This window comes from Bufo bufo, chromosome 11 (assembly GCF_905171765.1).
Source record: "Bufo bufo chromosome 11, aBufBuf1.1, whole genome shotgun sequence".
NCBI lineage: Eukaryota > Metazoa > Chordata > Amphibia > Anura > Bufonidae > Bufo > Bufo bufo.
In genome coordinates, this window is record NC_053399.1 from 63,721,302 (window position 1) to 63,744,174 (window position 22,873).

Here is a 22,873-nt window from a genome sequence, read left to right on the forward strand (position 1 = left end):
GTCCATCAGGGAGCTGCTCTGATTGTGCTATCTGTAGCCCTCATCTCTGAACAGCTCATAAACACTCATTTAAGCCATAGTCTTATTAGTTTGATAAGAATTTAGCTATAATGAGTGTTTATGAGCTGTCGGGAGTTCAAAGAGAAGGTCGACACAGCCGTCAGAGCTGCTCCCTGATGGATTCAGTGTGAGGCAAAAAGCAATAGTTTGTATAGTGGAAAAGATGTTGAAAGCTTTTAATAAAGACCAACTGAAAAAAATAAAATTCCCCAATATAAGTAAAATGCAATGAAAAAAAAACTACACACAAAAGGTGTTCACAGCCTCTCTCTCTCATATATAGAGAATATACACACAGAGTTGTTGCGATAAAAAATGTTTGATTCGATTTCATTACCATAAAGTATTGCGATACTCGATACCATGCGAAAAAAATAAAAACACCAAAAAAGGCACGTGCAATCCGCATTTTAAAAGAATGGCGAATCGCACAGTTTTTAATAATTGTTTTTCTGTTCTGGCGTTCACCGCATAGATTTTTTTTATACTTTAATAGTTTGGTCTTTTCGGACGTGGCGATATGTTTATATATTTATTTGTTTATATATTTTATATTTATATATATTTATATATATTTCGTCTTCTATATATTTTATATGTAAAATTAGGAAAGGGGGTAATTTATACTTGTGTTTTTTTTTTAGTTTATTTAATAACTATTTCCCCCCTTAGGGGCCAGAACCTGGGATCTTTTAATCCCTTGTCCTATTCACCCTGATAGAGCTCTATTAGGGTGAATAGGACCTCACACTCTTCCTGATGCTCTGTGCACACAGCATCAGGGAGGTTACCATGGCAGCCAGGGCTTCAGTATCGTCCTTGCTGCCAAGAAGGAACGCCCAGAAGAAAAGCTGATGTCTCCTGCCCATTGCTCCGATAGTAGTAATTAGCATACGGAGCAGGAGACGGTAATAGGGCCACTGCAGGCGAACGGAGCGGCACCCAGGAATAATAGTAAGTGCAGGGAGATCTCTGGGCGCCGCTCTATTTAAGCCTGGTAACTTAAAGTCCGGGCCCATTTAAAGTCCTGCTATCATTGGTGGCGCAGTGCGCCCGCCCCTCTCTCCTTATTGCTGGAAGCGGCACAGGGGGAGGGAGAGCCTGCTTCCTTCTCCCCTGTGCTGCTGAGGGAACATGAGCGCGCTGACAGCAGAGCGCTCATGTTCTGTGATACTAGACTGCGCAGCCCAGTATCAAAAAAATTGAAATCCTGATATTGTATCGATACCGGGACAAAAGTATTGATTGGGTACCGAAATTTGAATATATATATAAAATAAATACACCGCAGCACTTTTAATAGGTGAAAATAGTGGGATCCTTTTATTCACCCATGCGTGCCATGCAACGTTTCGATCCACTTGCTGGGACACATATATACACACACAAAGTACATACATACACAGCTTCCAATCTAGCAGACTTGGAGCTAGTTAACACTGCGGATTTTGCAAAGGCTGAAGTTTCTGTCACGCTTTTTCAATTTGTATGCCGTGAACATACTTGCAGACAACCACCATGGATTCCGGCGGCATCCGTGTGGACACTGCGTCAAGAAAGGATGTATCCTTTTTTGGCGCAGTCACGGCTATAAACTATAGCAGCATGAACTGGGGCATGGCCTTGTTTTCAATGGGAGTCAGATTCATTGTGCTTGCCAGTGGCTTTCTGGCATGGAATCAGCTGCAAAAGACTCTAAGGCTACTTTCACACTCACGTTTTGTGTGGACCCATCTTGTATCTGCACAGACGGATTCGCACGAATAATGCAAACGCTTGTATCCTTTAATAACGGATCCGTTTGCATTATTAAAAAAAAAAAAAAAGTCTAAGTTAAAACGGATCTTACACTGAAAGTCAATGGGGGACGGATCCGTTTTCAATTGCACCATATTGTGTCCGTGAAAAACTGATCCGTCCCCATTGACTTCCATTGTAAGTTTAGACGGATCAGTTAGGCTCCGCATAGTCAGACGGTCACCAAAATGCTGCAAGCTGCGTTTTAGTGACCGTCTAAAAAGCACAACGGAGGCCAAACTGATGGATTCTGAACAGATCCTTTTCCATTCAGAATGCATTGGGGCTGAACTGATCCGTTTTGGGCCGATTATGAGAGCCCTGAAACGGATCTCACAAGCGGACCCAGAAACGCCAGTGTGAAAGTAGCCCAAGCCGTTCATGTAGTACAGCCACAAAACTCATACTGTACACCTTTGTGTGCCTACGATTTCATATGGAGTCACATTTTTTTTTCAATGATTCATATATAAAAAAAAAAGTCTGCATACTGACACACAATTCTGTCAATAAATTACAGTAATATTAGTGAGTGATCACATGGTCCTCTCTTTCTGCAAACAGAATATTATATATCTGCACTATAAAATACTTACTAGAATCAGAAGGAGCAGATAACTGCAGCAGGGACTGTGAAGTCTCCAGGTCATAAATCACAATACAGCCAGAGGTGAAGGAGGCAACAGCATGGGCAGGATCACAGCCTATAAAATCCACTGATGTGGGGATACCATGTTCTAATGGGAACAAAGCAGATGTGAAATATTTTTTTTTAACAAGAAACTTTGGCCAGCATACTTCATGTTCATTCAGCGAGCCAGGATAGAGGCAGTGCTTTATCGTATCCAGAGCCACTAAATGCATTCGTGGAGACTGTCACTTTTGCCACTTCACAAAATAGGCCAAGAGGCAGGCATTCAAACTGTGTAGGAGCGATAGGAAGGATAGGAAAGGTAGGACGGAAAGACTGACAGACGGAATCAAGAGAAAAGTGGGATCTATGGGAACCTCACCTATGGGAAGCATGAAGTTCTTATGTGATTTGTTTAGCTGGTTCTGTAAGGAATAAGCACACCCAGCTACCTCTGCTCTACTTTCAATGGTAAAATCATGTGAGCCCCATACTTTCTATTGATGAGGGTCCCAAAGGTGGGACTTATACCCATCATGCACTTACATTGGTATCTCCATCTTCGCAATCACAGTTCACTGTTTAGATAATGTAAATAGATGCATTTTTGCAAATACTTTTATCTTTCAGTAATGTACCTTTAACGCGTTTCCGACCAGCGCCGTACTAGTACGGCCAGGTCTTGAACCCCTTCAGGACCGGGCTCATTTTCACCTTAAGGACCAGGCCATTTTTTGGAAATCTGACCAGTGTCACTTTAAGTGCTAATAACTTTAAAACGCTTTGACTTATCCAGGCCATTCTGAGATTGTTTTTTCGTCACATATTGGTCTTCATGACACTGGTAAAATGAAGTCAAAAAAATTATTTTTTTTGCACAAAAAAATACCTAATTTACCAAAAATTTGGAAAAATGTGCAAATTTAAAAGTTTCAGTTTCTCTACTTCTGTAATACATAGTAATACCCCAAAAAATTGTGATGACTTTACATTCCCCATATGTCTACTTCATGCTTGAATTATTTTGGGAATGATATTTTATTTTTTGGGGATGTTATAAGGCTTAGAAGTTTAGAAGCAAATCTTGAAATTTTTCCGAAATTTACAAAAACTAAATTTTTAGGGACCAGTTCAAGTCTGAAGTCACTTTGCGAGGCTTACATAATAGAAACCACCCAAAAATGACCCCATCTAAGAAACTACACCCCTCAAGGTATTCAAAACTGATTTTACATACATTGTTAACCCTTTAGGTGTTGCACAAGAGTTATTGGCAAATGGGGAGGAAATTTGAGAATTTAATTTTTTTGGTCTAATTTTTCCTTTTAACCCATTTTTTCCACTAACAAAGCAAGGGTTAACAGCCAAACAAGACTATCTTTATTGCCCTGACTCTGCCGTTTACAGAAACACCCAATATGTGGCTGTAAACTACTGTACGGCCACACAGCGGGGCGTAGAGGGAAAGGTGCGCCGTTTGGTTTTTGGAAGGCTGATTTTTATGGACTGGTTTATTTACACCATGTCCCATTTGAAGCCCCCCTGATGCACCTCTAGAGTAGAAACTCCATAAAAGTGACCCCATCTAAGAAACTACACCCCTCAAGGTATTCAAAACTGATTTTACAAACTTTGTTAACCCTTTAGGTGTTGCACAAGATTTAATGGAAAATAGAGACACAATTTCAAAATCTCTCATTTTTGGCAGATTTTCCATTTTAATATTTTTTTTCCAGTTACAAAGCAAGGGTTAACAGCCAAACCAAACTCAATATTTATGGCCCTGATTCTGTAGTTTACAGATACACCCCATATGTGGTCGTAAACTGCTGTACGGGCACACGGCAGGGCGCAGAAGGAAAGGAATGCCATATGGTTTCTGGAAGGCAGATTTTGCAGGATTTTTTTTAGACACCATGTCCCATTTGAAGCCCCCTGATGCACCCCTAGGTTAGAAACTCCAAAAAAGTGGCCCCATTTTGGAAACTACGGGATAAGGTGGCAGTTTTGTTGGTACTATTTTAGGGTACATATGATTTTTGGTTGCTCTATATTACACTTTTTGTGAGGCAAAGTAACAAAAAATAGAAATTCAGAAATTTCATCTCCATTTGCCATTATTTCTTGTGGAACACTTAAAGGGTTAACAAAGTTTGTAAAATCCGTTTTGAATACCTTGATGGGTGTAGTTTCCAAAATGGGGTCATTTTTTGGAGTTTATACTCTAGGGGTGCATCGGGGGGGCTTCAAATGGGACATGGTGTCAAAAAACCAGTCCAGCAAAAACTGCCTTCCAAAAACCATATGGCGCTCCTTTCATTCTGTGCCCTGCTGTGTGGCCATACAGCAGTTTACGACCACATATGGGGTGTTTCTATAAACTAAAGCATCAGGGCAATAAATATTGAGTTTTGTTTGGCTGTTAACCCTTGCTTTGTTATGGGAAAAAATGAATTAAAATGGAAAATTTGCCAAAAAATAGCTGTTTTGGCACTGTTTTTATTTTTTATTATTTACAACGTTCATCTGACAGGTTAGATCATGTGCTATTTTTATAGAGCAGGTTCTTACGGACGTGACGATACCTAATATGTATAACTTTTTATTTATTTAGTTTTTACACAATAATATCATTTTTGACACAAAAAAAAAATCATGTTTTAGTGTCTCCATTGTCTGAGAGCCATAGTTTTTTCAGTTTTTTGGCGATCGTCTCAGGTTGGGTATCATTTTTGCGGGATGAGATGACGGTTATATTGGTACTATTTTGGGGTGCATATGATTTTTGATCGCTTGCTATTACACTTTTTGTGATGTAAGGTAACAAAAAAATAGCTTTTTTGACACCGTTTTTTTTTTTTTTACAGTGTTCACCTGAGGGGTTAGGTCATGTTGTATTTTTATAGATCAGGTTCTTACGGACATGGCAATACCTAATATGTCTACCTTTTTATAATTTATCAGGGTTTTACACAATAATATCATTTTTGAAACAAAAAAAAAAATCATGTTTTAGTATCTCCATAGTCTGAGACCCATAGTTTTTTTTATTTTTTGGGCCATTGTCTCATGTAAGGGCTCATTTTTTGCGGGATGAGTTGACGGTTTGATTGGTACTTTTTTGGCGTACATGCGACTTTTTTGATCACTTTTATTACCTTTTTTGGGAAGTAAGGTGGGCAAAATTTCAATTTCCTCATAGTTTTTATTTTTATGGCGTTCACCGTGCGGGGAAAGTAACATGACCGTTTTATAGATCAGGTCGTTACGGACGCGGCGATACCTAATATGTGTAGTGTATTTTATTTTTATTTTTTTTATTCAGTGATAAATGTGTTTTTTTGAAACTTTACTTTTTTAACTTTTTTTAACTTTTTTTTTGACCCAGACCCACTTGGTTCTTGAAGATCCAGTGGGTCTGATGTCTGTATAATACAGTACAGAACAATATATATTGCACTGTACTGTATTTTACACTTGTCTGAACAGATCTATGCCTTTTAGCATAGATCTGTTCAGCACCATGGACAGCAGGACGCCTGAGAGGCGTCGTGTTGCCATGGGAACCTTCCCCGTCTGCTCAGAACTGCGCAGACGGGGAAGGGTAAGCACAGGGCTGAGGGGGGCTCTCTCCCATCGGGGGGCTGCAAAGGCACAGCAGCCCCCCGATGGGAGAGGGAGGGAGCTCCCTGCGCTGTTAACCTTTTCCATACAGCGGTCCGTACGGACCGCTGTATGGAAAGGGTTAAACGGCTGACATTGCATCGCAGATGTCAGCCGTTTATACCAGGGTGCCAGCAATGTGCTGGCACCCTGGTATACCCACTAGACGCCAACGATCATTGAAAGGGAGGCGGGCGGGGGATCGCGATCCCGCCTGCCGCACCGCCCGCCTCCCGCACCGCCTGCGACACCCTCCCTGCACCACCCGCCCACATAATATCATTCAGGGGTGCAGGGGGGGTGAAACATCTTTATTTTGGACATACTAAAGTTTCTGATCCCCGCGGTCAGGGACCGCGGGGATCAGTAACCGCAGAAAGCGCTACAAACCGCAGGTCTGAATTGACCTGCGGTTTGCAGCGATCGCCGATAGGGGGGGGTCACAGGACCCCCCTCGGCATTGACCCAAGGTGCCTGGCTGTGTGTGACAGCCGGAATCTCAGCGCTGTCACCATGTCTGCAGACATGGTGACAGTTTATGCCATGACGTGTATACTCATCATGGCGCGCTAAGTAGCAGTGCTCCATGACGAGTATACTAGTCATAGATCGAGACGATTTTCACACTTTCTCCTTCTCTGATCGCTTCCCTGACAGGAATTGGGGCGATCAGAGAAGGAGAAGCACATAGTCCTTCCCTAACCCCCCCTTACCTGCCCCGATGCGCTGCGATTGGTCCCTCTGCAGTAATGGACCAATCACAGCGATCGTGGGCGGGTCAGAGCGCCTATACAGCTCCTGCCGGCTTCTCTGGTTGCTTAGCAACCCCAGCTTCACTGAAGCTTCAGCGCTTCGCTCCCTGCGCTGACAGTGAAAGCCGATCACGTACATGCACGTGGGGATGCGGTGAGGCACCACATTCCCCCACGTACATGTACGTGATGTTGCGTGAAGGGGTTAAAGATGGTGCCCACCATAGCCGCGGAGTGCCTGCTGTTTTTTGCCTTCCTCTGGATCAACTTGCAGGATAACAGGCTGAACTGGATGCATGTCTTTTTTCAGCTTTGCAAACTATGTTATTTGTATCATTGGGGGACACAGAAGACCATTGTTATTGCTGCCACTAGGAGGCACCACTAAGCTGAAAAATAGAACGTGCTAGCTGCTCCTTTCAGCTATACCGCTCCTACAGCCCCTGAGCCAATCCATTTTTAGCTTAGTGTCCATAGGAGACCAACGCAGCTGCCGCACAGGTCTGCTTAAGTCTCTTCTATTTTGTGATTCCAGGTGGTCAAAAACCACCTATCACCCCACACGTGAAGACCTACCTCTACCTCTGGAAGGCAAGGAGGAACAGTGGATTGCAAATCTGCCATTGCCTGTCAGCAATCAGGTCATCTTAGCCACTTCTACCTGCTAAGTCCCCTCTTATTCCGGTGTAGCTTCCCTCACCAAGGGGCAGCACACCAACAAAGGTGACACGGCTGGAGATGGAAGTATAGGATTCCCTCCCCTTGCCCCCCCCAACCAGCTTTTTTTTTTTTTTCTTCTTTCGGCGAAAGCCCTAATCAGTCTGAACTTACGCTCACAGATCCACAATGTCTCTCACCACTCCTAGGGTGTCACAGATGGTGACTCAGTTGTGGCGCTCCTATGGTGCTAGTCCACTGGTAACTTTTCCTTCTGAGCATTCTGGTCCCATACTATATCTCCTCTCTGCTACATTTCCAGTAGACACGCAGCTTGTTTCTGACAGCTGACTAGTAGTCTTTTTTTCTGGCTGTATATCCAAAGCTTCTGGAGTCTCTTGAGAGAAGGAGGCTCGGTAGAACAGGGCAAATCTTTCTTCTGTCTTGGTTGAGACGCAGCAGAGTCTACGTTCTCTATGGCTGACCTCCCTTCCACAGTCTTCCTATCCTACAAATAGTCACCTGTTGCATCCTTTGGTGCATTTTGGTGTGGGACTCTATAGCCAGCCTTACAGTTTTATTCAGGTCTTTTGTTCCCTCCCCCCATCATATTGCTTTTTGATCTTCTGTTACCCCCAATGATATGTACTTGTCCTTACCTGTAAAATCCCTTTCTCGCTTAATTCATTGGGGAACACAGCTCCAACTTAGTTAAGAGTTATTACTGATAGGTCCCACCTATTTTTGGTTCTTACTCATCTCTAGTTCTGTTTGTTACTATTTTCTGTTGGTTTCTTAAATAACTGTCTTTTTTATTTATTTGCTAGTTTACTAGAGCTAGGCATGTATACCTGAGTTAGTCTGTCAATGATTGTCAAAAGATCTGTAATTACCTTATAATAACAGCTTTCAATAATGTCCTCTGTCCCTTTCCACTGCTCCCTTAAAAGACCGTTGCTAGAGCTTGTCTGTCTTCCCTTTAGTGTAAACAGAGGGGCGGTCCTTCACACTACATGGCTGCATTAGGCTTCAGAGTGAGGAGGCGTGTCTCAGTAATCCAATCTGATTGGCTGGAAGGGAGCTGCTCGCTACAGCAAGTGTGTATGGGAAGTGAGGGAAAGCGGTTTTGGCCTCAGAACTGGTAGAGGAGCCATTTTGAGAAGGTACTCATACTGTAAATGTTTAAACAGCCGTAACACAGGGAAAAACTCAAGGAAAACAGTGGTATGTGAAGAAACTAAAAATTGCTTTATGCATAATGCTGCTGCAGCAGTAACATATGCTGAAATTGATTTTTTGATGAAAACATGACAGTTACCCTTTACGGCTGCTCCTACTGCTTTCGTACAAACTGATTAGCTCAGTGTCTGCAGAAGGGGTATAGCTGTAAGAATTAGCTAATACTTTTCTTTTTTTCAGCTTTGTGATTGCCTCCTAGTGGCAGCAGCTATACCCATGGTCTTCTGTGTCCTCAAAAGAAGTCAACGCGAAAAGGATTTTATATGTAAGCCCAAAAATGCTATTATTTTTACTACTGTTAGGAGCTCAAACACCAGTAAAAGAAGCACAGTAATACCACTTGGTTACATGCAGGAAGGGTTTAGTGCCACCCGCTAAATCAATGAGGAACGGGACCAGGCTGTCCAAAAGTGGAGGTGGTAGAATTTTGCTTTAAATAATTTTAACAAAGAAAAGAAAATACTAAAAATATTAAAATAGCAAAAACTCTCTACCCAACCACCTTCAATAAATCAAGATGAGAGAAAGAAAAAACATTCTTATTTTTAAATGAAAAATAATTAAACATGGGTAATAAAGTTTTATAAAAGGGGAAAACGGTCAACAATTTCTCACCTTTGTTTCCATTGTATGTGCCAATACATGGCACACCTTCTGGTGGATTCCATAATCGAACCGTTCCATCAGCTGAGCAAGAAAGCAGTCTGTCTTTAACACCACTGTGAGCCAGGCCCCATACAGCATCTGTGTGCCCAAGCAACGTGCCAGAAAGGACACTAGGATCTGTGGAACAGACAGTGGTGAATGTAAAGGCAATGTATGTACAATCCAAAGGCAGAGAAACTGAATATCTAACACATAGTGAAATGTACATTAGCAACAACTAAACCAAGTTCCTGGATGACAAAAAACAGACAATACACAGATTCCAAGCTGATGTTGCAATGGTTGGATGAGAACCATACGGTGCCACCACATTGCCCATCAGTTAAAAGGTAGGCAAACCAGTAGATGTTTCAACATACCATACGTATCATACGGATCCACATTTGAGCTTAGCATCTTCCACCACTGTATTGTAGAATCTATTCCTCCACTGAAGCAATGTTCTCCACTAGAGCTGACCACCAGGGAAAGGACAGGACCCCTAGAAAGAAAGTAATCTATACTGAAGTATACAAAAACAAATCCACTAGACACAGATCCATAAGGCTCAAAACTTAGCAAGTAATGTTTAGACCAGGGATGCTCAACCTGCAGCCCTCCAGCTGTTGTAAAACTACAACTCCCACCATTCCCTTCTGTAGGCTGAAAGCTGTAGGCTGTCCGGGAATAATGGGAGTTCTAGTTTTGCAACAGCTGGAGGGCCGCAGGTTGAGCATCCCTGGTTTAGACGTTCGTGAAGACGACTCCAAATCTATTATGTGAAGATATAAGAAAAGGGTTTTCTATTTTTAAGAACCTTTTACATAAAATAAAATAAATAAAAAAACTTACATGTGAGCTCTGAATGTATAGATTGGTTCCACATCGAATGAAGCACTCCTAAAGACAGAAAAGTATGTCACTTATTTAGAGCTGGTATTTGGCGAATAGAACTTTAGAAGGATTAAATGTGGCAGACACTCACTTTTTGGCAGGGACTGTTTTTTGCAAGTTCCATAATTTTAGGGTGTGATCTTCAGATGCGGTCACCAGGACAGGCTCAACTGGGTGAAATGCTAGTGCTCTTACACCATCAAAGTGACTTCGTAGGGTATATTTGTGGTTCCAAGTCTTCCTAAATGCATCCTTATTGGACGGCATCTTTAAAATGGAAAAATAATATTAGACATCAAAGCAATATTTCTAGACATTTATAAATATTGTGCAAACATTGGAAAAGCTAGAACTGAACGTACCAACAAAATGGTACCATTTCCTTCATCTGTGTTGATTTGATGTAAATAATCATCTAACTCCTTTTGAGTCAAAACTTTTAAAAATTTTCGTTGTAGCTGTAGACGGCTTTGCCGCTTTTTCTGCAGGATGGGTAATGTATAGTATATGCACATTAGCTTTTAAGGGGTTGTCCCATGAAAAACCAGGACCTGGATCTGAACACTTTTGTAATTGCATGTAATTAAAAATTTTGTAAAGCCATTGAGCTACTCAATAAGAAAAAAAAAGAGAGCTGCCAGCAGAATAGACACGCCCCCCGAGCTGCCAGCGGACTAGACACGCCCCCCGAGCTGCCAGCAGAATAGACACGCCCCCCGAGCTGCCAGCAGAATAGACACGCCCCCCGAGCTGCCAGCAGAAAAGACACGCCCCCCGAGCTGCCAGCGGACTAGACACGCCCCCCGAGCTGCCAGCAGAATAGACACGCCCCCCGAGCTGCCAGCAGAAAAGACACGCTCCCCTGAGCTGCCAGCAGAATAGACACGCCCCCCGAGCTGCCAGCAGAAAAGACACGCCCCCGAGCTGCCAGCAGAAAAGACACGCCCCCCCGAGCTGCCAGCAGAAAAGACACGCCCCCCGAGCTGCCAGCAGAAAAGACACGCCCCCCGAGCTGCCAGCAGAAAAGACACGCCCCCCGAGCTGCCAGCAGAAAAGACACGCCCCCCCGAGCTGCCAGCAGAAAAGACACGCCCCCCCGAGCTGCCAGCAGAAAAGACACGCCCCCCCGAGCTGCCAGCAGAAAAGACACGCCCCCCCGAGCTGCCAGCAGAAAAGACACGCCCCCCCGAGCTGCCAGCAGAAAAGCCCCCTGAGCTGCCGGCAGAAAAGCCCCCTGAGCTGCCGGCTTGATAAAAATTTAGCAAAGCAATGAATGTAAAACTTGTATCTGATAAAAACAGATGAACCTCTTCTGCGGGCGCTGCCAAGGATACCATATAGATGAAGCGTGTATTTAAAATGGCTTTAATATGTCTAAGCATTTCAGGGGTGAATTACCCCCTTCATCAGGACAGTAAAACCCACTGTTTTACTGTCCTGATGAAGGGGGTAATTTACCCCTGAAACGCGTAGACATATTAAAGCCATTTTAACTACACGCTTCATCTATATGGTATCCTTGGCAGCGCCCGCAGAAGAGGTTCATCTTTTTTTATCCAGTACAAGTTTTACTTCTACTCCAGCACCCGTACGTTTTTGGGCGCAGCCAAGCACCCGGTCGCTGTTCGGGATATACACCAGCAAGAGCCTATACAGCTGTTGTGACCATCTCACAACAACCTCTGGTAAGCAAATTTTTTACGCATATACATCAATATTGCCAGCAGTACCACACGAGGCGCTGTCCTCTCTCTCTTTTTCTCTCCTATTTCAAAAGCAATGAATGGGGAGATCTCTGAATCCATATGAGGTACAGGGCTGGTTCTAGCTTTGTTAGAGATTGTCATGTACATTATGATGTCTGATTTTCATTTTTACATTAATCATGTGATAACCCCTTTAAGTTACATTCATTTTTATTTAGGTTGACATGAAGAATAAAAAGCTATTCCACTGCAGTTCTTAAAGGGGTTCTCCGGGAATTAAGAAAATGAAAATACTTAAATAATACATTATTATAAATATATTCCCAAATACCTTTCATTAGTTATAATCCCTCGTTTTGTCTGGGGAGCAATCAGGGGAAACAAAATGGTCGCTGTCCTATTAGTACACCAAAAACCTGTCCTAATCACACAGCAGGACAATTTACTTCACATCAATGAGCTAAAGAGCTGCCTCATCCTCCTCTCTGCTCTACTTGTCAGGGATTAGGACCCTGAATACAGTTTAATATGATCTTCAGCTGAATCCCTGTAGGAATGGAGTTCATGAGGAGAGGATGGTGGAGAGGTGAGTAATGAGCAGCAGCACTTGCATGCAGTCTCCATTACCACAGTCTGTCCTGCCCATCCTCTCTGTTCTTCATGTCTCCTAATGAGCTCCTTTTCCTTCAGAGATTCAGATCTTATCAGCTGAATTCAGGATGATAATCCCTGACAAGCAGAGCAGAGAGGAGAGTGTTGTGAAGTAACTTGTCCTGCTGTGTGATTAGGACAGGTTCTGTGTGTGCTCATAGAACGGCAGCCATTTTGTTTCTCCTAATGATTGCTCCCTAAACAAAATTAACCAAAATAGCTAATGAAAGGTATTTGGGAATATATTTATAATAAAGTAATATTTAGGTATTTACATTTTCTTAATTCCCAGAGAACCCCTTTTAAGAAAGATTATAAGGGTGGTTTTAAAGCGATCAATAACCAACCTTAGGAAAAGCAGTCGCCTTTTCACAGTGGCCGAGTCTAAGCACTGCACAGGTCTGCCGTGCTCTGGACAGTGGGGGCTCAGCTCAAGAGATCCAGGCTTCTGCTCTAACAGTCCAGATAGGCAGATGCACAGAATCAGACCTTTTAACTCCTTTGATGCAGCAATTATTAGGGAATGCGACATCTATGCAGTATGGAGGGAGGGAGCTTTGTCAGGCATCAGCAACCCCATGAAAGACATTACTGGTTGGCAAAATCTTAACATGGCAGCCGGGGACCTAATGAAGGCTCCAGGTCTGCCTGCAGTGTATTCCCATCAGGCACCACGTCAGAATCGCATTAACAGTATAATACATATTCTACTGCATAAGCATTTTAAAAAGGTCACCTGTCCTATTAAAGTCCCCTTATGGAACTAGTAAATGGTTAAAAAAAAAAGTTAAATGAAAATAAAGAAATCTACCTTTTTCTATTGGAAAGAAATGCTTACCAATGAAAAAAAAAAAAGCCAGAATAGGTTTTTTTGCTTATTCGCCACAAAAAAAAAAAACACACATTAAAAAAGTGATCAAAAAGCATTATGTACCCTAAATGCAAACTACATGTGGTCCCCAAAAAAAAACCAAGTCTTCACACAGTTCCACAGAAGAAAAGTTAGGGGTCTTTGGACATGGCGATGCAAAAAATAAATAAAAATAAAAATTATATATATGGAAAAAAAAGCAGCACACATTAAAAAACGGGTGCAAATCCTTACAAGGACCTGTGACCAAGGTCCCATATACACATATACATATGTTGAAAAAAGACAGCAGCACTCCAAAGTTACCAAGTTCATTTTTGTTCATCTATATATCTTTATATTGCTCGTACGGAGGACAATGGGCGTGCCGGTATTGGCATGAGCATGCGCCCTGAACACAGTTGAGTGAGCGGCCATCTTTGATGTGGTTCCCATACCCTTAATTATGGATGTTCTTTATGTAAATTGCTTGGACTATTTATGCATGACACTGGGCAGATGTTATTCAGCTGGACAAAGTCTTCATTGAGAGAGCTGAAACGTTGCTGTCAGATGGGTTAATAAACCATCCTTTTTTTTTCATCACAATTTGGAGTGCTGCCGTCTTTTTTCAACATTATATATATATATTAGTCCAAAAAATAGAGCAGCACTCCAGGATAATGTGGAAAATAGTGGTTTATTGGTGACGCAACATGAAGCCTTTCTCAAGCTTTTTTTTTTTAATTTAAATTTTTTTAAGAGGGTTTTATCGTGCAAATGTAGTAAAACATAAAAAAAACAACTGTATTTTGTATCACTAATATACTGATCCAGAGTATAAAGTTATCATAAAATAAACGTCACCGAAATTATAATGTAAAAACTCAGTGGCAGTATTGCTGTTTTCCCCCCATCCTCCTGTCAGAAAGAGTTAATAGAAACTAACCTGTACTTTGTGTACCCCAAAATCTACAACTTTTTCCACAAAAACAGGTCCTCATGGCTACAAAAAAAAAAAAATTATTCCCAAAACAGGCGGCTCATTATTGGAGATTAGAAGGGGCTGCTGATCTGTATTAGGCCTCATTCACACTTCAGTGTTTGGTCAGTGATTTCCATCAGTAATTTTGAGCCATATCCAGGCGTGGCTCTAACCACAGAACAGGAGCAGCCCTTTCCCTTATACCTTACGTCTGTGGAGGCCCACAATGATTGATGGGAATCACTGACCACTTCTCTAGCGGTGCTGGCACAAACGGCATGACAAGTCTGCATGGCTTTATGTGGCAACTGGTTAAACAGAACCTCTAAACCAAGGACACTTACTGCCAATACAGCAGAGATGCAGCATTCCAGATGTGCACTCTAAATATGTCAGTTCGTTCGGTTCACACTGCAAGTGTCTTGAGACAGAAGCAATAATACGTAAAAATCCGCAGCACTCCTCCAGACACTATGCTGCTGCTTTTTACGTATTATTGGTACATGTCGGGACCCCCAGCCAGGATCTCTACCCGCGAGCACATCTCTCCTATTAATGGTAGATACTTTTTCCCATTGCTGGAGTCTGTAGTGCTGCTTATCCTTTGTTATTTTAGAGGCAGGTTGCTGCATTACACGGGGCTATCTAACCAATCCCCTTTAGAATGAACACTTAGAAGTATCAGTCTGAAGGCGTTTCAGTACCAGATACAGATGTTTACCACGGAACATGTCAGTAAACCTAAAAGAATAGCCATTATCAGAGGGGTCCAGGTTCTATGACCTCCGACAGCTGGGATGACAGTGCCGCAATAGCACAAGGTTCAGAAGAAGACTCCTGGGTCCATGCCACTGTGTGGACAGAGAACGGAGTATGACGGCAGGATATCCGATTACCACACAAGTTTATTTTTGGAGACACAGACCTGCAATGGAGCTGTATACAGAAAATGGCGATATAGAAGACTATTGGTGTAAACTTGACACTTACATCATAACTGTAGTCTGAATCATTAGTCACAGTAAGGTCAGCTAGGTCCCCAAGTCCCAGAACACTCTCAAGGACATCTTCTGATCCCATGATGAATGTCTTCCCACCTCCAGATGGAAACGTTATGGGCTCGGCTATAAAGAAAAAGGTATTTTTAGTTCAATAGGCAATATATAAGTCTATTTCCAAAACTTTCAAACTGTTTCCAAGACCTTCCGCATCACGACAAGTGAAAGAACACAGCACTCCACTGCATCTACTGTACAGAGTTCTCTCCCCGAGGGATTCGTACCTTCCTCTGCCCTCCCACCTTCATGATCTGTTATTCTGGTTGGTGAACGGGACGGACTCAGGAGGCCTGGAGGGATGCGGGACAGTTCCTCATCACCCAGGTCCGCAATCATATCGTGCAATTTCGTCCGGTTTACCCCTGAAAAGTAATCACAGTGGTTCTTGTTGAAAAGGTCTTCCCTACTTCTATACCCTAACGAGTCCTTTATGCATCCAAAAGTGGAGGTTTAGCAATAAGACATTGGGAATCCCAGCAGTACCTTTAGGCTACTTTCACACAGTCAGTGAATATGACCGCGAGGTGCAGGACAAAAACAGAACCGATACAAATCTTTCCATTATACCCCATCTCTGGTGTTGGCTCACAATCCCCGAGGTGTGAAAGGTGCCAGTATCAGAAGGTAGGTAGCCAGTGAACAAACATTACTGCCAGCAACAGTACATATAGTTGTCAACTGATGTGGCTAAAGATTTACCAAATGAAGCTAGCTGAAATAAGAAATAAAGCCTGTATTAGACAGGCAGCAGTGTCTCCTGTAGGCAATCGCATGCTCGCTAGCAGAGGAGAGTGCTGCTATTACATGCAGCGTGGGCAGAAGCGATCACTGCGCCATCGCTCATCCCCATACTATTACCGGAAGGTAGCACGAATTTTAAACATGCTTAAAAATCAGAACTGCCCGATGCATTTGCTCTTGCAATTGGCGGTAGTATTACACTGCAAGATGATCGCAAACGAGCGTTCCTGAGGACGCTCGTTAGTGATTATCGGCCGAGATATCGGCAAGTGTAATACAGCCTTAAAAGTGCTTACATAAGTAATACAAACACACAGCGCATGCAGAAAGTCTCCAGACCCTTCCACTTCTCACATTGCTATGTTGTGTGCTGACATAAAAAACAAACCCATTGCACTCAATACCCCATAATGACAAAGTGAAAACAGAATGTTCTAAATCTTTTATCATTTATTGAAAAGGAAAATTAATTGGAAATATTGCACTGGCATAAGTATTCAGACCCTTGACTTAAAGGGGTATTCCAGTAAAGTAACTTCATTTTTGAAAAACTGCATCAAGGCTGCAAGCTGTAACCACCCAGACCCTACACATATATCCAGAGGTTCAAGTTACCTTGCAGTCCATTTGTCTAGCTCCTGTGTGAGCCTGCAACACACAGCATCAGGGCGCCTGATGTGCCCGCACAAAACTACAATCCCCACAATCCCTAGCTTTCTTGCTGTGAGTGTTGATGTTTACTGATTGGCTGCCTGATACACAGTCCGGTCACGCCCCCTCTACTCAGTAATCACCAGCACACTGACACGCCCTTTGTTTCACAAGACATTTAGGCTCCTTTCACACTAGCGTTAAAGTTTTCCGGTACTGAGTTCCGTCCTAGGGGCTCAATACCGGAAAAAAAACTTTAAAAAAAAAGTTTTATCCTAATGCATTCTGAATGGAGAGCAATCTGTTCAGGATGCATCAGTTCAGTCCCTCTTACGTTTTTTGGCCGGAGAAAATACCGCAGCATGCTGCAGTTTTCTCTCCGGCCAAAAATACTCAACACTTGCCGGAAGGCAGGATCCGGCATTAATTTACATTGAAGTGTATTAGTGTCGGATCCGGCATTAAGTGTTCCGGTAAAACGGATCCAGCTTTCCGGTCTGCCCATGTGCAGACCTTTAAAAATGCAAAAAAATTTATACCAGATCCGTTTTTCCAGATGACACTGGAGAGACTGATCCGGTATTTGAATGCATTTGTCAGACTGATCCATCTAACAAATGCCATCAGTTTGCGTCCGGATTTCTGGATCCGGCAGGCAGTTCCGGCGACAGAATCCTCTGCCGCAAGTGTGAAAGTAGCCTTAGCTAGAGGATTGATAGCAACACACTGAGCATGCTCGACCTAACAAAGGCTCAGAACTACAGGTCGTTGCCATGGTATTTCATGAGGAAACAGTGGGTAGCAGCGGAAGACAACTATTTTTATAACTACTGAACAGTAAATATGTGAAATGTACATGATATTAGGTAAAACACAAGTTATATTTATGGTAACCAGAATACCCCTTTAATGCACCTCTGGCAGTGATTACAGCCTCCAGTCTTCCTGGGTGTAATGCCACAAGGTTTGCAGACCCTCTCAAGATCTCTCAGGTAGTATGGGGCCTGCCTGTGGACACTACATTTCAGGTCTCCATGTTCGGTTGGGTTTAAGTCGGGGCCATGTCCAAAAAAGATGTTTGTCCCTAAGCTGCTCCTGTGTTTTCTCAGCTGTACGCTCAGGGTCACAAACTGGGCTAAAGGTTTTCATTAACCACTTCACATCAAGGCCATTTGCCCCCTTCCTGACCAGGCCTAATTTTGCAAATCTGACATGTGTCACTTTATGTGGTAATAGCTTTGGAACGCTTTTACTTATCCACGCCATTCACAGATTGTACTTCATGACAGTCATAAATTTTAGTCAATATATTTCACCTTTATTTATTAAAAAATCCCAAATTTACCCCAAATTTCTCGGCTTTTAAAACAGAAAGTGATTCATCAAAATATGTATTACTTAACATTCCCCATATGTCTACTTTATGTTGGCATCATTTTGTAAATGTAATATTTTTTTAGGACATTAGAAGCCTTAGAATTTTAGAAGCAATTCTTAATTTTTAAGAAAATTGCCAAAACCCACTTTTTAAAAGGACCAGTTCAGGTCTGAAGTCACTTTGTGGGGCCTACATAGTGGAAATCCCCCATAAATGACCCCATTGTAGAAACTACACCCCTCAAGTTACTCAAAACTGATTTTACAAACTTTGTTAACCCTTTAGGTGTTCCACAAGAATTAAAGGAAAATGGAGATAACATTTTAAAATTTCACTTTTTTGGCAGATTTTCCATTTTAATCCATTTTTTTTCTGTAACATATACAGGGTTAACAGCCAAACAAAAAACTCAATATTTATTACCCTGATTCTGCGGTTTACAGAAACATCCCACGTGGTCGTAAACAGATGTAAGGGCACACGGCAGGGCGCAGAAGGAAAGGAACGCCGTATGGTTTTTGGAAGGCAGATTTTGCTGAACTGGTTTTTAGATGCTATGTCCCATTTGAAGCCCTCCTGATGCACCCTCACAGTAGAAACTCCCAAAAAGTGACCCCATTTTAGAAACTAGGGGATAAGGTGCCAGTTTTATTGGCACTATTTTAGGGGAACATATGATTTTTAACTGCTCTATATTACGTTTTTTGTGAGGCAAGGTAACCAAAAAATGGCTGTTTTGGCACCGTTTTTATTTTTTACAATATTCATCTGACAGGGTAGATCATGTGCTATTTTTATAGAGCAGGTTGTTACGGACGCAATTATATCAAATATGTTTACTTTGTTTCAGTTTTACATAAAGTATTTTTTAAAAAAAAATTATGTTTTTGTGTCTCCATATTCTGAACGCCATATGTTTTTATGCCAATTGTCTTGTGCAGGAGCTAGTTTTTTGCAAGAACAGTTGACGTTTTTATTGGTACCATTTTTGGGTACATATGATTTTTTCGATCATTCATTATAACACTTTATGGGGCAAGGTGACCAAAAAAATTGGTTGTTTTAGCAGAGTTATTTATTTTTACAGCGTTCACCTGAGGGGTTAGGTCATTTGACATTTTTATAAAGCCGATAGTTACGGACGTGGCGATACCCAATATGTATACTTTCTTATTTAAGTTTTACACAATAATAGCATTTTTAAAAATAAAATAAAAATTATGTTTTAGTGTCTCCATAGAGCCATATTTTTTTTTTTTTTTTTTAGCTAGAGTCTCATTTTTTGCGGGATGAGGTGACCGTTTGATTGGTACCATTTTAAGGGGCATACGCCTTTTTGATCGCTTGATGTTGCACTTTATTAAATGTTAGGTGATAATAAAAATTGCTTTTTTGGCGCTTTTTATTTTACAGCGTTCACCCGAGGGGTTAGGTCATGTGATATTTTTATAGAGCTGCTTGTTACGGACGCGGCGATACCTAATATGTATACTTTTTATTTATTTCCCTTTAACACAATAATAGCATTTTTGAAACAAAAAAATTATGTTTTAATGTGTCCATGTTCTGAGAGCTATAGTTTTTTTATTTATTTTTTGAGCGATTTTCTTATGTAGTTCATTTTTTGCAGGATGAGGTGACTTATTGGTACCATTTTTTGGGATATATGCTTTTTTGATCACTTGGTGTTGCACATTTTGTGATGCAAGGTGACAAAAATTGCATTTTTTTTTACAGTTTATAATTTTTTTTTTATGGTGTTTATCGGACTGGGTGGATCATGTGATATATTTATAGAGCCGACTGTCACGGACACGACAATACCAAATATGTCTATTTTATAATATTTTTTCTATTTTTAACATTTTTTTATTCCTTACTTGGAGAATTTTTTATTTTATTTTTTCATGTGAAACCTTTTTTTTTTTTCACTTAATTTTTATTTTATTTTATACCTCCGGGGGACATTTAACTTCACTTCACTTCCCCCCCGCTATTGATTTCTCCTGTAACTGGGACTGACATAGTAGCCCCAGTTACAGGGGAAATACACCCCCCAGAGAGGCTGTACAGCACTATACAGCAATGTACAGCCTTAGTGCAGGGCTGATCGAGGTCTGTAGAAGACCAGACAGCTCCTGCACTCTCCCGGCCCCGGAGGTCGCATAGCGCTTCCTGATGTGTATACACAGTGCTCGGTGAGCGCTGTGTAGCAGGGACACCTGGGAACTGTCCCTGCCTTCTCTCTGGGTTGCCCTGTTGTCACTGACAGAAAGCAACCCGCTCTGCTGCTGCACGACGAGCGTGCAGCTGCCAACTCTGAATGGACGTTCAGAGATAGAGATCCACTTCCTGGACGTTTATAGTCAACTGGTGGACGGGAGGTGGTTAAAGGGGTTTTCCAGGTAGGTCATCAATATCTGATCGGCAGGGGTCTGACACCCCAACCGATCTGCTGTATGCAGAGAAGGCACAGGCAGTCTCCTGTCTCTTTTCTTGCTCGCCGCTGCAATATCGACAGTGAGCAGGAAGATAGAGAAGAGACTGCATGGGACGTGCTTTCTCTTCATACACCTGATCGGCGGGGGAGCCGGATGTTGGACCCCCACCAATCTGATATTGGTGACCTATCGTGAGGATAGGTCACCAATACTAAAATCCTTGAAAACCCCTTTAAGAATATCTCTGTACTTTGCAACATTCAGCTTTCCCTCGACCCTGACCAGCATTCCTGTCCCAGCCACTGAAAAACACACCCACAGCACGATGCTGCCATCACCATGCTTCACTGTAGGGAGGTTATTGGGCAGGTGATGAGCAGTGCCTGGTTTCCTCCAGACATGACACTTGAAGCCAAAAAATTTAATCTTTGTTTCATACCTGTTACTTTAGGTGTTTTTTTTTTTTTTTTTTTAACTCTAGGCAGACTTTCGTGTGTCTTTTATTGAGAAGAAGCTTCTTTCTGGTCACTCTGCCATAAAGCCCAGATTGGTGGAGTGCTGCAGTGATGATAGACCTTCTAGAAGTTTCTCCTATCTACACACAGGATTTTTGGAACTCAGCCAGATTCACCACTAGATTCTTGGTCACCTCTTAACCATGACCCTTCTCCCCGATTACTTGGTTTGGTGGGGCAACCAGCTATAGGAAGAGTCCTAGTTATTCCAAAGTTCTTCCATTTAAGAATTATGGAGGTCAATGTGCTCTTTGGAACTTTCAGCGCAGCAGAATTTTTTTGTACCCTTCTCCAGATCTGTGCCTCCACACAATCCTGTCTCTGAGCCCCACAGGCCCTTCTTTCTTCCTTGTGACTTGTTTTTTGCTCTGATATGCATTGGCAGCTGAGAAACAAAATAGACAGGGTTGTCTCTTTCAGACCATATCCAACCAACTGATTTTACCACAGGTGGACTCCAGTCAGGGTGTAGAAACATCTCAAAGATGATCAAAACTATGGGCTAAACTTTAAAGGGGTTGACCAAGTGTATAGAAGCGATCCGTACCATTGAAATGAATGGGACGGCTTGGGTGTAATTACACCTGCTCACCGAGGCAACGGCTAGAAGGTAAACAGTGAAGAGGAGGCGGCGCTGGCACGGCGCGCGCCTTCTCTTCAAACAGCTGATCGGTGGGGGTGCCCAGCCGATCTGATATTGATCAATAAATATAACTTGGACAACCCCTTTAAGGGTCTGAATACCTAACGAATTTCATTTTTCTTTTCCTTATTAATAAATTTCCAAAAATGTCTAAAATTCTGTTTTCACTTTCTAATTATGGGGTACTGAGTGCAGATTGATGGGGGAAAACTATATATTTTTTTCCCGCACAGGACACGCTCATCTGAAACTAGCCTAAGCAAAGAGTAAAAAAAAACAAAAAACCTCTAAATAGAATGGCCTTGTCTGGGGCGCTGAAGACTGGGAGACCCAAGTGATACACAAGGTTAGTAGAAATGACAGGAAGAAATTCAGGAAGAATCCAATTATAATAGTCCTATTCATATACACTCACAAGACAAATATTCTTTTCATAAAAATAGTTGTCACAGCCCCATGTCTGTTAGGGCATGTCCATATCTGTGTTGGGCCATGTCACAGAGTTTTTCAAAAACAGCAGAGAGAAAAGTTCTGCATGGCGGATTTTTTATGCTACAAAAGAGTTCTCCTGAACAGAAACCGAACAAATCCCATTATAGTCAATGAGATCTGCTTTGCTCTGTTCCCGGCAGTTATGTGCCGAATCCAGCACGTCAGCGTTCTTTATTTCTGGAAGCAGCTGATGTAAAAGAGCCCTTATTAACACGATCTTCTGTAAATCAGGTAATCTACTGTTTTCTTCCTACAGTTCTAAGCAGACCTACAAGGCTACGCAGTCTGCCGCCTGACCCTACAGTAGTTCTACTTCACAGCGTGGTCTCGTCATCTGCACAATCCATTACCTTCCATCAAGTGCTATCATTTGTCATTTTCATTTCATCCCTATATATATTTTTTCTCAGTATTTTTGGTAATA

General features: G+C 42.1%; 1 protein-coding gene across 4 annotated transcripts in view; it reads right to left on the bottom strand.

Annotated features, from left to right (window-relative positions):
* Positions 1-22,873, bottom strand: part of STRN3 (striatin 3) — a 97,346-nt gene that overhangs the window by 13,971 nt on the left and 60,502 nt on the right. For 2 of the 4 annotated variants that reach the window (XM_040411178.1, XM_040411175.1), the window contains 7 exons: positions 15,813-15,950; positions 15,521-15,654; positions 10,430-10,605; positions 10,297-10,344; positions 9,825-9,946; positions 9,415-9,582; positions 2,454-2,594 (listed from right to left, as the gene is read on the bottom strand). In XM_040411178.1, coding sequence (XP_040267112.1) covers positions 2,454-2,594; positions 9,415-9,582; positions 9,825-9,946; positions 10,297-10,344; positions 10,430-10,605; positions 15,521-15,654; positions 15,813-15,950 — 927 coding nt within the window. The remainder of the gene's footprint in view (positions 1-2,453; positions 2,595-9,414; positions 9,583-9,824; positions 9,947-10,296; positions 10,345-10,429; positions 10,606-15,520; positions 15,655-15,812; positions 15,951-22,873) is intronic. The other 2 variants (XM_040411176.1, XM_040411177.1) reach the window with 2 other exon arrangements.